The sequence below is a fragment of the Copadichromis virginalis genome, linkage group LG16, assembly GCF_057382275.1.
Source record: "Copadichromis virginalis isolate Kocher_CV1m ecotype Utaka linkage group LG16, C_Virginalis_male_GT1.1, whole genome shotgun sequence".
Taxonomy (NCBI): Eukaryota; Metazoa; Chordata; class Actinopteri; order Cichliformes; family Cichlidae; genus Copadichromis; species Copadichromis virginalis.
Genome location: NC_140633.1, coordinates 11115141 through 11128876, shown reverse-complemented (window position 1 = coordinate 11128876; position 13736 = coordinate 11115141). Strand labels below are relative to the sequence as shown.

At 42.4% G+C, this 13736-nt stretch overlaps 1 protein-coding gene across 3 annotated transcripts in view; it reads right to left on the bottom strand.

Moving 5' to 3' along the window:
* Nucleotides 1-13736, bottom strand: part of gdap2 (ganglioside induced differentiation associated protein 2) — a 38836-nt gene that overhangs the window by 21097 nt on the left and 4003 nt on the right. For all 3 annotated transcript variants that reach the window (XM_085435316.1, XM_085435317.1, XM_085435318.1), the window contains exons 3-11: nt 12570-12709; nt 11669-11822; nt 9969-10057; nt 9307-9383; nt 9004-9163; nt 7381-7531; nt 6836-6912; nt 5898-5974; nt 2058-2197 (exon numbers count right to left, since the gene is read on the bottom strand). In XM_085435316.1, coding sequence (XP_085291442.1) covers nt 2058-2197; nt 5898-5974; nt 6836-6912; nt 7381-7531; nt 9004-9163; nt 9307-9383; nt 9969-10057; nt 11669-11822; nt 12570-12709 — 1065 coding nt within the window. The remainder of the gene's footprint in view (nt 1-2057; nt 2198-5897; nt 5975-6835; nt 6913-7380; nt 7532-9003; nt 9164-9306; nt 9384-9968; nt 10058-11668; nt 11823-12569; nt 12710-13736) is intronic.

The window sequence follows — 13736 nt, the reverse complement described above, 5'->3', positions numbered from 1 at the left end:
TGGGTTTCGTTAGGTCCAGCTAAAAGTTTGCAGAGGTGGTGGAGCCTAAACATCCCTAACATTTTAAGGCTGCACTGATGAATCAGCAGAACACAAACGTTCGCCCTCGTCACTTATGACTGAATGGGGGTTTCCTGTTCCGATGAAAGGGGAAGCTGAATGAAGGCGTCTTCATTCGCATTTAAAGACTCTGTGAAAGCAAGGTTTGCTTTTTTTTAAATTCCCTTTTCCTGCCTCACTGAAATATATCGCGTAACCTGCATCTGACACCCTTAGGGTAAATTTATCACACAACATAAAGGATAAACATCAGGAATGTGCTACAGTTTCAGTTTTCTTTATGAAGGTTAAGAAAGGTGTTGTGAAACCGACAGAATAGACAGTAAGAAAGCAATGAAACCTGAGAAAGACAAGCGTGGAAAGGTACGTCTTGACTGTATGGAGTTTCCCACTGACACAGGAAGCAAGTTTGGTTTCTAGTAACCAAAACTAAAAAGAGATGACAACTATAAACGCTTCTCCTACCCACCGAGTACCTGAGTTTCTCTAGGTTTTTCCTTTGGTGGCTTCCAGTTAACAAAATTTCAACCCCTTCTTTTTTTCCAGTTACGTTTAGATATTGTGTGGGTTTCATGTGTGTGTTGATGTTTATGGACACTAGAAATTTGTTTAATCTAGTTTCAAGTGCTAGTTTTAAATCAGTAGTAGTAGGATGATTAAGACGTACACTTAAACCTAACTCTAATAATATCTACTGTATGACCACTCATGTCTGTCTTTATTAATTTTGGACACATAACATTCACAAACAGGGGAGTCTGCGTGGATAGAGGAGTCACTTCAGAACAGTGAAGCTGTAGGTCTACTCTGATCTCTGAATAGAAGTCTAGATCTTTCTGGTTTCCATTTGGAAGATGTGGCTACGATTAAGCACGACGAAAATATTCATAAATGGTGAACTTTTCAGGAGATCTCAAAGAGATCAAACAGCATCTGCCTCCATGTGTATCGAGTTCCAATGTGATGGTACACAATGGACACGTCATTGCTCAACAGAATGACCGATTCAGGTCCAAATCCATTCTGCAACCTCAGTTATCACAAAGTCATGTCTGACAACAACTTTTCAGAGCGCTGTCTTTGAAAGGTTTATCCGGTCTCAGTTTAGAACTCGTTTGAACTCTTTGAGGCCAAGTCAGAGCCAAGTTGCTTGGCCTCAAGTCACCGCGAGACTTCGCGCCAACGCCAACAATGAAACAAATGTGTTTCACAGCTTGTTTGGCTTTTCCAATCATCTAAACACTGTAACCTTGGTGGTATCGTACTGTGGCACGACCAATGTTTCTCAACTTTAATGCAGCTGCAGAGGCTAAGAGCAAGAGCCAACGAACACCAAATAGGTCAAATGAAAGTCAACTCTAAATGTTTGTATGACCTAATATACAAAATGTTAAACACCTTGATTTAGTTCGAAAAGTGGACCCTTTGTCATGTTGATACAAAATGACCGTTAGATTGATTTAAAATCCAGTAAGCACTATGCTGCATGGAAGAAAATATGAAAGCGGCTACTATAATGACTCAATCATAGTATCGTCATGGCCTTTGAGAGAGAAAAGGAGTGAATGAGAGGGGAATTCCCAAAGACCGTCTTTTTTACACAACCTCTCTCTGTCTGATTCTTTTTTAAGTTTTGGTTAGTTAAGACTGGAGAAGTAGTTGGCCAACAATGTCAGCCAAATCTAATTCTACTTTAAACATATATTGTAAACCCAGATGACAACAGTTCTGGATGGAAAGCTGAAGCAGACTGTTCTTACTCAGTGACTCAATGCCAGAGGAATAAGACAAAAACTGGAACTAAGTTAATGCCTTATCTATTCAATGTTCTCTTCCACTTCATATCTGATTTAATGTTGGTTTTCCAATATACTTGACATGTTTTAATTTAAAAGATGGAAGGCAAATACTTAAAAAAATTGCAGTCATGCCTTCAGCTCAAGGTTTAGATTAGCCACAGGCTCAGTGTAATCAGGTGAGTAAAATGTCAGACTGACTTGACGTCAACGATGTCGTAGAGTTTCTTCAGGAAGTCGGTGTCCAGATGGTTATGCTCTCCGGTCAGCGTGTGAAAGTAAACCATAACATACTCCTTCACTGTGATGTGGTCCATTACATGGATGAAGTACAACAGCGCCTACAGCACACGGGCAGAGGAAACAAAGACACAGGATTACTGTGAGTATTTATTTACTTACAGTTCTGTTAAAAACCAGATCACCCACATCTGATACATTTTCTTTTATAGTTGCAGCTTTTCCTATTTAAATCAGAATCAGAATGGGTTTATTGCCAGATGTTGAGGTTTACAACGTTAGGAAATTGCTGCGGTGCTTCAGTGCAGACAATAAGAATTAAAGTGCTATGTAGAAAGAAAGATATGTGCATGAGATATACATGAGAATAAGAATTATGAGTGCTACGTAGAAAGATATATACATGAGTGCAGGTGGTGATCAGTGCCAAACATATATACATGAGAATAAGAATTAAGAGTGCTACGTAGAAAGATATATACATGAGTGCAGGTGGTGATCAGTGCCAGACATGAAATGATGCAGTGACACAGCGTAGGGTCATGTGTTAGTGGCGGGGACAGTCATGTGGTTATTGTTCATGTGTCCAACAGCAGAGGGGAAGAAACTGTTCTTGTGGCGAGAGGTTCTGGTGCGAATGGACCGGAGCCTCCTGCCTGAGGGGAGCAGGTCAAACAGACTGTGTCCAGGGTGAGAAGGGTCAGCTGAGATCCGAGCTGCACGCCCCAGTGTCCTGGAGGTGTACAGGTCCTGCAGAGATGGGAGTCTGCAGCCAATCACCTTCTCAGCAGAGCGCACAACACGCTGCAGTCTCTGTTTGTCCTTGATAGTGGCTCCAGCGTACCACACGGTGATGGAGGAGGTGAGGATGGACTCGATGATTGCAGTGTAGAATTGCATCATCGTCCGTGTTGGCAGGTTGAATTTCTTCAGCTGCCTCAGGAAGTACATCCTCTGCTGGGCTTTCTTGATGACGGAGGTGATGGTGGGCTCCCACTTCAGGTCCTGGGTGATGGTGGTACCCAGGAAGCGGAATGAGTCCACAGAGGTGATGGGGGTGTCAGTCAGGATGATGGGGGGGAGTGGGGCTGTGTGCTTCCTGAAGTCCACAATAATCTCCACTGTCTTCTGGGCATTCAGCACCAGGTTGTTGTGGCTGCACCAAGACACCAGACGTTCAACCTCCCTCCTGTAGGCAGACTCATCCCCGTCAGAGATGAGCCCAATGACGGTGGTGTCATCTGCGAACTTGATTAGCTTGACAGACTGGTGGGTGGAGGTGCAGCAGTTGGTGTACAGGGAGAAGAGCAGAGGAGAAAGAACACAGCCCTGAGGGGAGCCGGTGCTGATGGTCCGGGAGTCCGAGACATTCTTCCCCAGCCTCACGTGCTGCTTCCTGTCCGTCAGGAAGTCAGTGATCCACCGGCAGATGGGATCAGGCACATTCATCTGGGAAAGCTTGCCTCGGAGATGGTCTGGAAGGATGGTGTTGAAGGCAGAGCTGAAGTCCACAAACAGGATCCTGGCGTAGGTTCCTGGGGAGTCCAGATGCTGCAGGATGAAGTGTAGAGCCATGTTGATGGCGTCGTCTACAGACCTGTTGGCTCTATATGCAAACTGCAGGGGGTCCAGGAGGGGGGCCGTGAGGGTCTTGAGATGGGAGAGAACTAGGCGCTCAAATGACTTCATGACCACAGATGTCAGAGCCACGGGTCTATAGTCATTTAGTCCAGTGATCCTAGGTTTCTTGGGGACAGGGATTATGGTAGAGGACTTGAAGCAGGCAGGCACATGACATGCCTGCAGTGAGGAGTTGAAGATGCCAGAAAACACTGGGGCCAGCTCGTTTGCACAGTGTCTGAGGGTGGCAGGAGACACACCGTCTGGGCCGGGAGCTTTCCGAGCATTCAGACTCCTAAACTGCTTCCTCACATCTGCTTCATGAATATGAAGAGTTGTGGTCGGAGGAGGTGGTGTGAAATCCTCTTTTGTGTGGGGTGAGGAGGGGGGTGTTGCAGGTGAACAGTTTGAAGGTGGTGATGGCTCTATGGAGGGGGGAGAGGTGGGGGAATGAGTGTCCAAAGTGCCTCTATTGTTGGGGTCGTTGGAGGTGTGAAGGCTGCCTGATGGCTCGTCAAAACGGCAGTAAAAGTCGTTAAGGGTGTTGGCCAAGAGCAAGTCGTCAGTGGAGTGGGGGGTTTTAGGCTTGTAGTTTGTAATATTCCTAAAACCTTTCCACACAGAGGCCGAGTCATTCTCTGAGATCTGCTGCTGCATCTTCTCAGAGTGCTGATGTTTAGCAATGTCCACTTCTTTAGTGAACCTGTACTTGGCCTCTCTGTAGCAGTCCCTGTCTCCGCTTCTGAACGCCTTACTCTTTTCCAGCCACAGCTTTTTGAGTTTAGGAGTAAACCAGGGTTTGTCATTGTTATAACTCACCCTGGTGCGTGATGGCACAATGCTGTCCTCACAGAAGTGGATATAGGAGGTGACAGTGTCCGTAAACTCGTCCAAGCTGTTAGAAGCAGCCTTCATTGTGTCCCAGTCTGTGGTCTCCAAACACGTGCGAAGCTCCTCCACAGCCTCGTTGCTCCACAGTTTTTTGGTCCTCACGACAGGTTTGGAGAGCTTCAGCCTCTGTCTGTACGCGGGGATTAGGTGGATCATGACGTGGTCAGAAAGTCCGAGTGAAGCGCGCGGCACCGCGCGATAGGCCCCGCTGATCGTGCTGTAACAGTGGTCTAATGTCCTCTCCTCTCTGGTCGGGCATTTAATATACTGCTTGTATTTCGGAAGCTCATGGCTCAGATTGGCTTTGTTAAAGTCCCCAAGAGCAATGATGAGAGAGTCCAGGTATGTCCGCTCCGTGTGGAGAATCTGCTCTGCGAGTGCGCACTGAGCTGCTTGCGCATCCGCGTCTGGCGGGATGTAAACAGCGGCCAGGATGAATGAAGCAAACTCCCGCGGAGAATAAAACGGTTTGCAGTGAATAAAAAGATATTCCAGAGAGGGAGAGCAGTGCTGAGCAATCACTGTTACATCTGTGCACCAGCCACTATTGATGTAGAAGCAGACACCTCCACCTTTGGTTTTACCGGAGAGAGCGGCCTGCCGGTCCGCGCGCAGCAGATGAAAGCCCTCCAGCTTGAGCGCGCAGTCCGGGATGTCCTCACTGAGCCACGACTCCGTAAAACATAAGACACAGGAGGAGGCAAAGTCTCTGTTCATGCTTCTCATCAGGGCCAGCTCGTCTATCTTATTCCAGAGTGAGCGTACATTAGAAAGGAAGATCCCAGGAAGGGCCGTTCTCAGTCCGCGTTTCCTCAAACGCACGAGTACGCCGGCTCGCTTACCTCTCTTTCGACGTCTCACTTTCCTGATCAGAGTCAGCAGTAAATCTGCCGCAGATGCGACAAATATTGGAAATAAGTCCACAGGCGTTGTAGTCCTGCAGTTAAGGAGCTCTTCTCTGGTGTACGAGTATCCAGAGGAGTTCCCAGACACAGAAGAAATGCACAAAAACAAGACAAAAGTAACGCACTGAAGCACCAGGGCATCCATACGCGGCGCCATCTTGGTTATCAAAAACAGATATATTGCATTTTGCAACAGGTACTGAGGAGTAAAATCAAACGTGCAGTGAACAAGGTTAAAAGCAGATCAATGTGACCTGTGCTTGCTCACACGTATTGCATTATTACGAGTACACAAAAAAATAAATCTGCACCATCTGTTACGGTGAGGTCCGACATGACTAAGATCACTAAAAGTGCTTCACTTTGACATACTGGCACACGTTACCTTTTCAAGGTCAATGAGGGTCACGGGGATGTTTCGTCCAACCACGACCATCACCGTCCTGCCACATATATCCACGCCTGGACAAATACACAGTAAAGTGTAAAGACACTCAGACCCTGCAATTTTGTATTCATTTAAATATAGTATCACAGTATTGAAACAGAGCTGCAGATGTAGTAAGTGAGAAGTGTGGAGATACAGTCTGTGTTTGGCCCTCTGCCTACAGAGGTCATCTGGCCAACACTGAGTAATAGTTTTCCAGCAGTTCAGCCTCTGTGTCTGTGACTATGATCTGGACTTTTCGCTTGTAATCTGCAGTGATTTGGAAAGCTGACTTTTGGATAAAACACTCCAACTGTAATGTGCATTAGTGGCTGTATGACAGCCTTTGTTTCTTACTTGAATGCATACAGACCTTCTACTTGTGTAGCATCACTACAAAATGTAAAATGTTTCTTTTGCATATTTCCCTAAGACAGTCAACAACATAAAGAACATTTTTTTTGGAAAGACTTTTCTTGTGATACAAGTAAAATACATTAAATATATAGTTTTAAATTAAATATTCTTTAATTTAAAACTATATATTTAATGTTAAAGCTTAAATGTACCCACCTCAAAACACGGCCTGAAAGTTCAAATAGGTTCAACCTTTGCCTCACTTGACATCGGCTGAGCTAATTGGTGCTCAACCTCGTCCTGGACTGTGTGCAACAACACTGCCTCCTACTGGTGATGACAGTCAATTGTGCCTTAGAGAGGATGAATTGCCTTCGCTCTTCATGCAGAGGCGGAACAGAAACTCTCAGGCGAGCACCCTTACAATACACATGTCTGAAAACTGTCTTTTGGTTCCTGGTTTTGTTTCAGATCTACATTCAGACGTTGAAAGACTCCTTCAAAGATCTAATATGCACGTCCCATGCTCAAACACCTACCAGTCTGGTACAACGCTTTCAGCGCGGCGATGTCTGACAGGTCCTCTGCTCTCGCTCGACACAGCCAGCGACCGTAGCTGCAGGATTAAAACAGAAAGAGTATCTTAAATATATGGAACAATTAGCGGTTACACACATGCTATAACTACTGCCTCTGTAAATTACTGCCAAAACATCTACTAAAAACCTATAAAAAAAACCCCCAAAAAAACTAAAAAGAACTTTAAGTGTGATCATGAAAGCAGCCAAAACGTAGCCGTTCAGAAATGTTTCAGTAAAATTTTAAGTGACAAACACTTACAGTGCAAACTGAAACAGCATTAGATAGAAATACTTCATAAATAGAGTAATTCAAATTGTACTTATTTACAGTTTAGTAACTGAAGAAAATACTGCACTTGATTTTGCACGTGAAAACTTTAATACAGGCAACGTCAATGTTAATACAAGTGGAAAACACTTGAAGTATTATGTTATTACATTTATTTAAAGAAAAACATTTGAAAGCATCATCGAGTTATCTCACAGTTTGCTTGGACTCTTACTTTCTCTGGTGTTGCTTCTGCATGGCTGCCTCAGACATCTGTCCCTGTAAAATCAGTTTCCGCTGTTTGTCTACGTCGCCCTCCATCCGGGCGAAGGCGTGAGTCCCAACCTGACCCAGATCCAACTCCAGGCTGTCCTCTTCACATTCATCTAGACAAGCCAACAGATAAGACATCGTAATGAAATGCTGAACTTGTATCCGATACTACTTACAAAAAATAATTAATCCAGTTAACTCTGGCTTTTTTAAACGATCGTTTCCCCTCAAAACACTATCTGTGTACAAGTTTTAGCAAATTATAAATGCAGCAACATTCTCATGGGTTTGCTTGTTTGTCCGTATTTATTTTATTACACAGATTCCAATTCATCTGCAAGGATGCTGTTACACGTGTGTGAAAACGCTGCTATGAAGTCATAAACTCAGCTGACAGATTCCAGGCTCGGGTTCAAGTCTGTTTCATTCCTTGTTTCTCCAAGACCACATGCACTGCTGCATGCATGTCTGTGCATTTTATCAACATCCAAACGGACATGTGCATCTGTCAGTGTGTATACATCAGCCTGTTGTTATTGGGTTTCACTCGCAGGCAGCCTGCTTGCTTTGGATCAACACCCCAAAGCCACATGTCGATGCTTTGAAGCATCAGGCCAGCAGGCACCACACTTGAGGTCAATGGAGGCAAGAGGCTCAAAATGGAAACCACAAACACTCACTAACACATGGGCTGGTGTTACTTTCACAGGCCTCTTCACCAAAACCTAACATTTAGGGTGCAAGCAAAGGCTTAGCTGAGGTAAACTAAAGAGGTCATACAAAATCCAGTTTATGTGGAGGGTTTAAAAACTCAAAATTTCTGTTTGTCCTTTGTGTTTTTATTATTTTGCTATTTCTACAGAACTGTTGGGCCTCGATTACTTTCAATAAAGACTACTTGGTCTGCATTTAGCTAGAGGACAAATACAAATGTTGGGAGACTAGAAAAGCTTTGATGTGCTTCAAAACAGTTTCCCTATTTAGAATTCTGAAAGTTTCTCGAATCTTCCTTTGTTTGATAGTCGTGTGCTGATCACATCAAACTCTTTCTTTTAGGAGAACACTTTTGTTCAAGGGCTTTGAGACAATCATTGTGACGAGGCATTATGTTGGTTAAAATCTGTCTGCGATACTTCTCATGTCCTGTCAGTGCTTTACTACAAATAAAACAATCATGTCCTGACACTTCAGGAGCCTGAAGGCAGATGCAGTCTGACTGACTCACAAAAACAACCTGAGCTCTAAGTTAATCATTATCCAGTGTCATCTTCACACTGTATTTAATGATTGAGCTCAGATGTTTTATGGTTCCGTTGGTGAGTGAGTGACAAACAACATGAATGGCTGACAGCCTAAAAAGCCAAACGGCTGACTGCTCGGTCAGACTATTTCAACTTGACAATTAAGTCTTTCAAGTGAAAAGAAAAGCTTTTATTCTACAAATTCAAACTACAGGGAAGAAATGTTTTGTTTCTTTTTGACTGAAATGAAAGTGAAGCATGTTGTGTGTCCCTTTCCGATTTCAGGAAATTGTTCATCACATTATTGAGAAAAAAAAAAAAAAAAAAAAAGAAGAAGGCTGCACCTTCAATGCTTCCTGGTTTCTCTGTGATGCGGATCCGTCTTTCTGGAACCACTGGTTCACCCTCAGAATTGCCGATGTCAGCTGGGATGAGAGGTAGGCAAGCCTTTTCTTCTCCCTCAGAGCGTGGGTAGTACAGAGGGAGTAACTTCTTGAACACAGACTGAAAGAGCACAAATATGAATATATATCTATTAGTGATTAATATGCACATGGCTAACTTAATACAGCTGGTTTTAAATAAGAGGAACATGCAGGTTCAGTGTTTCCTGTTGGTCTAAACTAAAGACAAGAAGTCACACAAACCTCCTCTGTGTCTGAAACCGCAAACACCACCGTTTCTATGCTGTTTCCATGATTCTCCAAGAACCGCCGCACTGTCCCTGCAAACACATTTGTTTTGGTTTGTTACAAGATAACACAGACAAATAACAGCAAATCTGTAGTTTACAGAGAACTGCAATTATTCTAAGACTAAGAAGAGGATGAAACCAACTGAGATGCGTCCTTTTCTGTGGTGTGGACCTGTAGTCGTGTATTTAAGTGAACAAACCTGAACAAACATTTTGCAAACAAGCAGAATATTTGCCACATATGGTTCTCTTTGGGTGTTCACTGAACTAATACACTCAACTATGCCCCGTGTATATCCAGTCTTACATTCAGTTTAGGTTTTGTGGTTATTTTACAGCCAGTAGTAGCTTTAACTCCAGAGGTGAGTAAGACTTCTGTTTGAGTGGATCTGAGTGATTTCAGGGTGGCAATCTAACCTCTTAGATTAAATTCCACTGTTTTGAATTTGGGCCGATTACAAGCTTGGGGAGTTCAATTTTCCAAAGGGGTCACATGAGAAATCGGGATTTTGGTGGAGGGCTGCACCAATAAACTTACAAAGAGAGATAAAAAAATAAGAAAATATGACTAAAGTGTCACTCCAATAAAAACCTGTGTGCATCTGTGTGTCTTACTCAAAGCAATGTGTGTTGCATCCTCCGGAGGATAACCTCTTTTGATTGTGGTCACCACACAGAAGCCAACTGATGCCATTGACTGCTCTCTGTGGTGAAAAATGAAGAAATACAGTCTCACATACTGCACATCACATCTACAGTACACACTGACTATACAATGTCAAATGTGACATACATCATTCCCAATATGTCTACATGTTGTCAATACAAACAATGGTTCAATATAGCACCTTCAGATCCCTCTATTGACCTTGAAGAAAGGTCAGAGGTCAAATGTGACATGATATTTTAAACCTTCATATGGCACTTTCTATATGCTGACAATACACACCAACTTGTAACAATCGTAGTTTTGAAGTTCTCAGGCTTTTCATCAGTTTTTGACTAATAAGTCATTGAGTTGACCTTGAAGATCTTGGTGGAGACAAATTTAAGACAAATTTGAAGGGATTATTATGGACCCCACTCTACACACCTACAAAGTTTTCAGAGTTCATCCAGAACTTACTGAGCTGTTGTGTTTATAAACAGAATGACACTACCAAAAACATAACATCCTTGATGGAGGTAAAAATGTAATTCCATGTAAAGAAAATGCTGGCAGCCGTCAGTGCTTCCCCTCAGTTTTCTAGTAGACAAACCTATTATATCAATTCGAAAGTCCTAGGTGACCTACGCGAGTTATCGCATTTGCAAGATTTTCAGAAAACTTGTCCTCTGACCTTGAGTTTGAGATTCAAATTTCCCCAAGATTCTTAGTACATACATGTATGGTATTCATTTAAAACTCCTGCCATGTTCTGGATTTATCGCATTCACAAACTCAGGTGTCCATGCTGCCTGCCCACCTGAGGGAGGCGTGACAACAATCTCTGACCAGCCTTTTTACAGCTGAGGGGTAAAAACAAAACACTAAATACCTCCAGTACTACGTCTGTGAAGGTTCTCAGTCATCCAGGTCATTGTAGTCAAAGGAGCTTGCAAAGAAAAGCGTCTGGACTTCTTTAAGTTACTTGAAGACGTTTCACCTCTCATCCGAGAAGCTTCTTCAGTTCTAAGGTCAAATGGTGGAGAGTCCCAGATATAAACCTAGTGGGAGTTTCCCCCCACAGAGGGACAAAAGGACCCCTGATGATCCTCTAATCGCCTGAGCCAAGGTGTGAAACTGGGTGTGGGTCCCAATCAGCCAGTTTCACACTTTGCAAGCTCCTTTGACCTCCAGTACTACTATTTAAATTTTGCCAGTCTGACTTTTTCCTTTCTTTTTTTGTCTTAGTGGGTTCAGCCTTCTCCCTTAAATCATCATCACTGCTCTCTCCACTTCATCATATACTGCAAACATCTATATCACCAAGTAGATCAGGACAGAAACGGCACAATCTGGTCTGTGAAATATTGATTAGGAAATTGTGGATTTTAATCTGAAACACTGTTTTTTGGGGGGGGTTGTTTTTAATTTATCCAATGAGTTCATATTTTACAGATGGATTTAATGTTTTTCCATCAACTTTTAAAACAGATCCAACTTTTCTAAAATCAGTGTTTCTGTAATCTGAAAAGCTGGAAAGCTCAGTCACTTTCATTCAGTGACTGTTTGCTGGTGCTTTCTGACAGAGAATGAAACAGATGAAATTTGTGAAAGTCCGATTACTGCCAAGTTTAGCACGTGGGCTGAATTATAAGTTGCTGATTCTTACGCAGCCAGCTGCATGATGTTTCTGTAGCAGCTGTATAGTGAACTCTCTGCTGCCGTCCTGTATTTGGCTTTGTACTTTGGCCCCACGGTGTGGATGATGAACCGCGCTGCTAGGTTGAAGCCCTTGGTCAGCTTTGCCTCCCCGGTGCGACATCCTGGACACAAACACACAAAAAGATTATTATATTTATTATTACATGTTAAAAATAAACTCTCATGACTGTTGATCCAGCAAATACACATGTGAATCAGAGAGCTGACAACTGAGTTCATGAAAGGGAAAACTTTTCTTTTGACAATTAAATTTGCTGATTAAATTTTCTGGTATGCTAACCACACAGAGGTTTTTATTTTGAGCACCAGCTTCTTCAAATACTGCATCTTAAAGCATCAATATATATATAATAATGTAGATATTTTTAGGTGACGTTTTTTGATGAAAAGACACTTCCAGTGTGTCGGGGTAAAAACCAGTAACTAGACCTTTTTTTGTACTTGGGACGTCTGAAAAGCCAATCTCAAAAACACTGTCACACATCCACAGTGATGCAGATGATTGAATAACAAACCCAGAAATCTTTGCAGGGTTCAAGAACATCTGTATTTGTTCCTTGAAATTGGAGCTCAAAGTTCAAAGCATATTACTGGAAGCAATTCTGCAGAAAGTAGTTCCAGTGAAAACTGGGCTCCTGCCAGAACAGAAGCCAGAACATACTTATTTGTGTGTTATCAGTACTTTCAGCAGCTGTAGAGACTTGATAAAAGTTACTCTGTATTAAAGTGCCAGCGGTAGTGCCAGCGTGATATCAGGTGACTGGTTATATTTAACACTCACAGTGATATCTCTGAGAAGACCAAAGTGAAATCAAGCTCATTTCAGCAGTTTAACCTTCCATGTCTACCTTTGAGTTTAAGCAGCTCGTCTCGGAGCTCGGGTCCTGCCAGCTGATGGATGCTGTCAGACGTGGGGTTCTTGTCGTTTAGCGACTCGTTGCTGGTGTTCACGACGGCGGTGCAATTCAGCAGAGCAATGTCACCAACACTGTGGGGAAAGAAAAACAATCTATTAAAACTATACAGAGTAAATACGAATGATATGGCGTATAAAAAAACCGTTGTGATGTCATTTTGCCAAAGATGTTGTAAAGGTTTTTTTTGCCATAAAACAATGTTTTGTATGAGTTTGTTATTCTGTATTTTCTAGGTGTGGAAATGTTTTGGACAAGGACGCAATTTTTGAATAGTTTGATGCTGTATGCAGCTACAGCAGATTTACAATGAAACAATAAAGATGCAATCTAAATGCAAACTTTGAGCTTCAATTCATGCGGCTGAAGAAAACTTTTATAACGTAACGCATTTTCAGTCAAAGTGTTTAATGTGCCCACATTCACTGAAGGGTTTCTTTTATGAATATCGGATAAAAGCACCGTACAGTATGTATGTCCTACACATACACATTAACTGGAGCAGGTATACTGGACTATAGCATGCATTATATTTTTAATCTCATCTCTCTCTAACAATATTTTGTATGGACAATCATGTTTGAGTCATCATACGTTTCCAACATCACCCCTTTTGGGAACACCGTTGTAGCTACATGGTTAAACAGAAGGCTAGTCTATCGTTGTTTTTGGTCTGAATTAGTATAAGTGAAACAAAGATATCCTGGGTATGTTGAAAGTGTTTCACTCTACAGGCTCCAGAGGTGCCAACATCAAAGGATCAGAAAGAGGAAATCTGCTATTTGGTAATGTCTGTGGGTTTGAAACTTTTTACAAAGAACAAAAAGAAAAAACTAATTCACTGGGTTTTTTAAAAAGTATTATTTGGGTAACTCATCCATTTGAGTACTGTGAGAATGATGTTTTTGCACAGTCACTTGGAAATAGAAGCTAAAAATCTGCACTTTATTGTTGCATTTTAAAAACTATTGTGTTGACACAGAGAGTTAAAATTATGAAAACTGTGCCACTGTCCGAACATTTCAACACCCAATTGAACTTCTACTGATGTTCATTATCCAAGTTGCTTTTTGTGACTTTTATTGACAGTCATCACCAGGC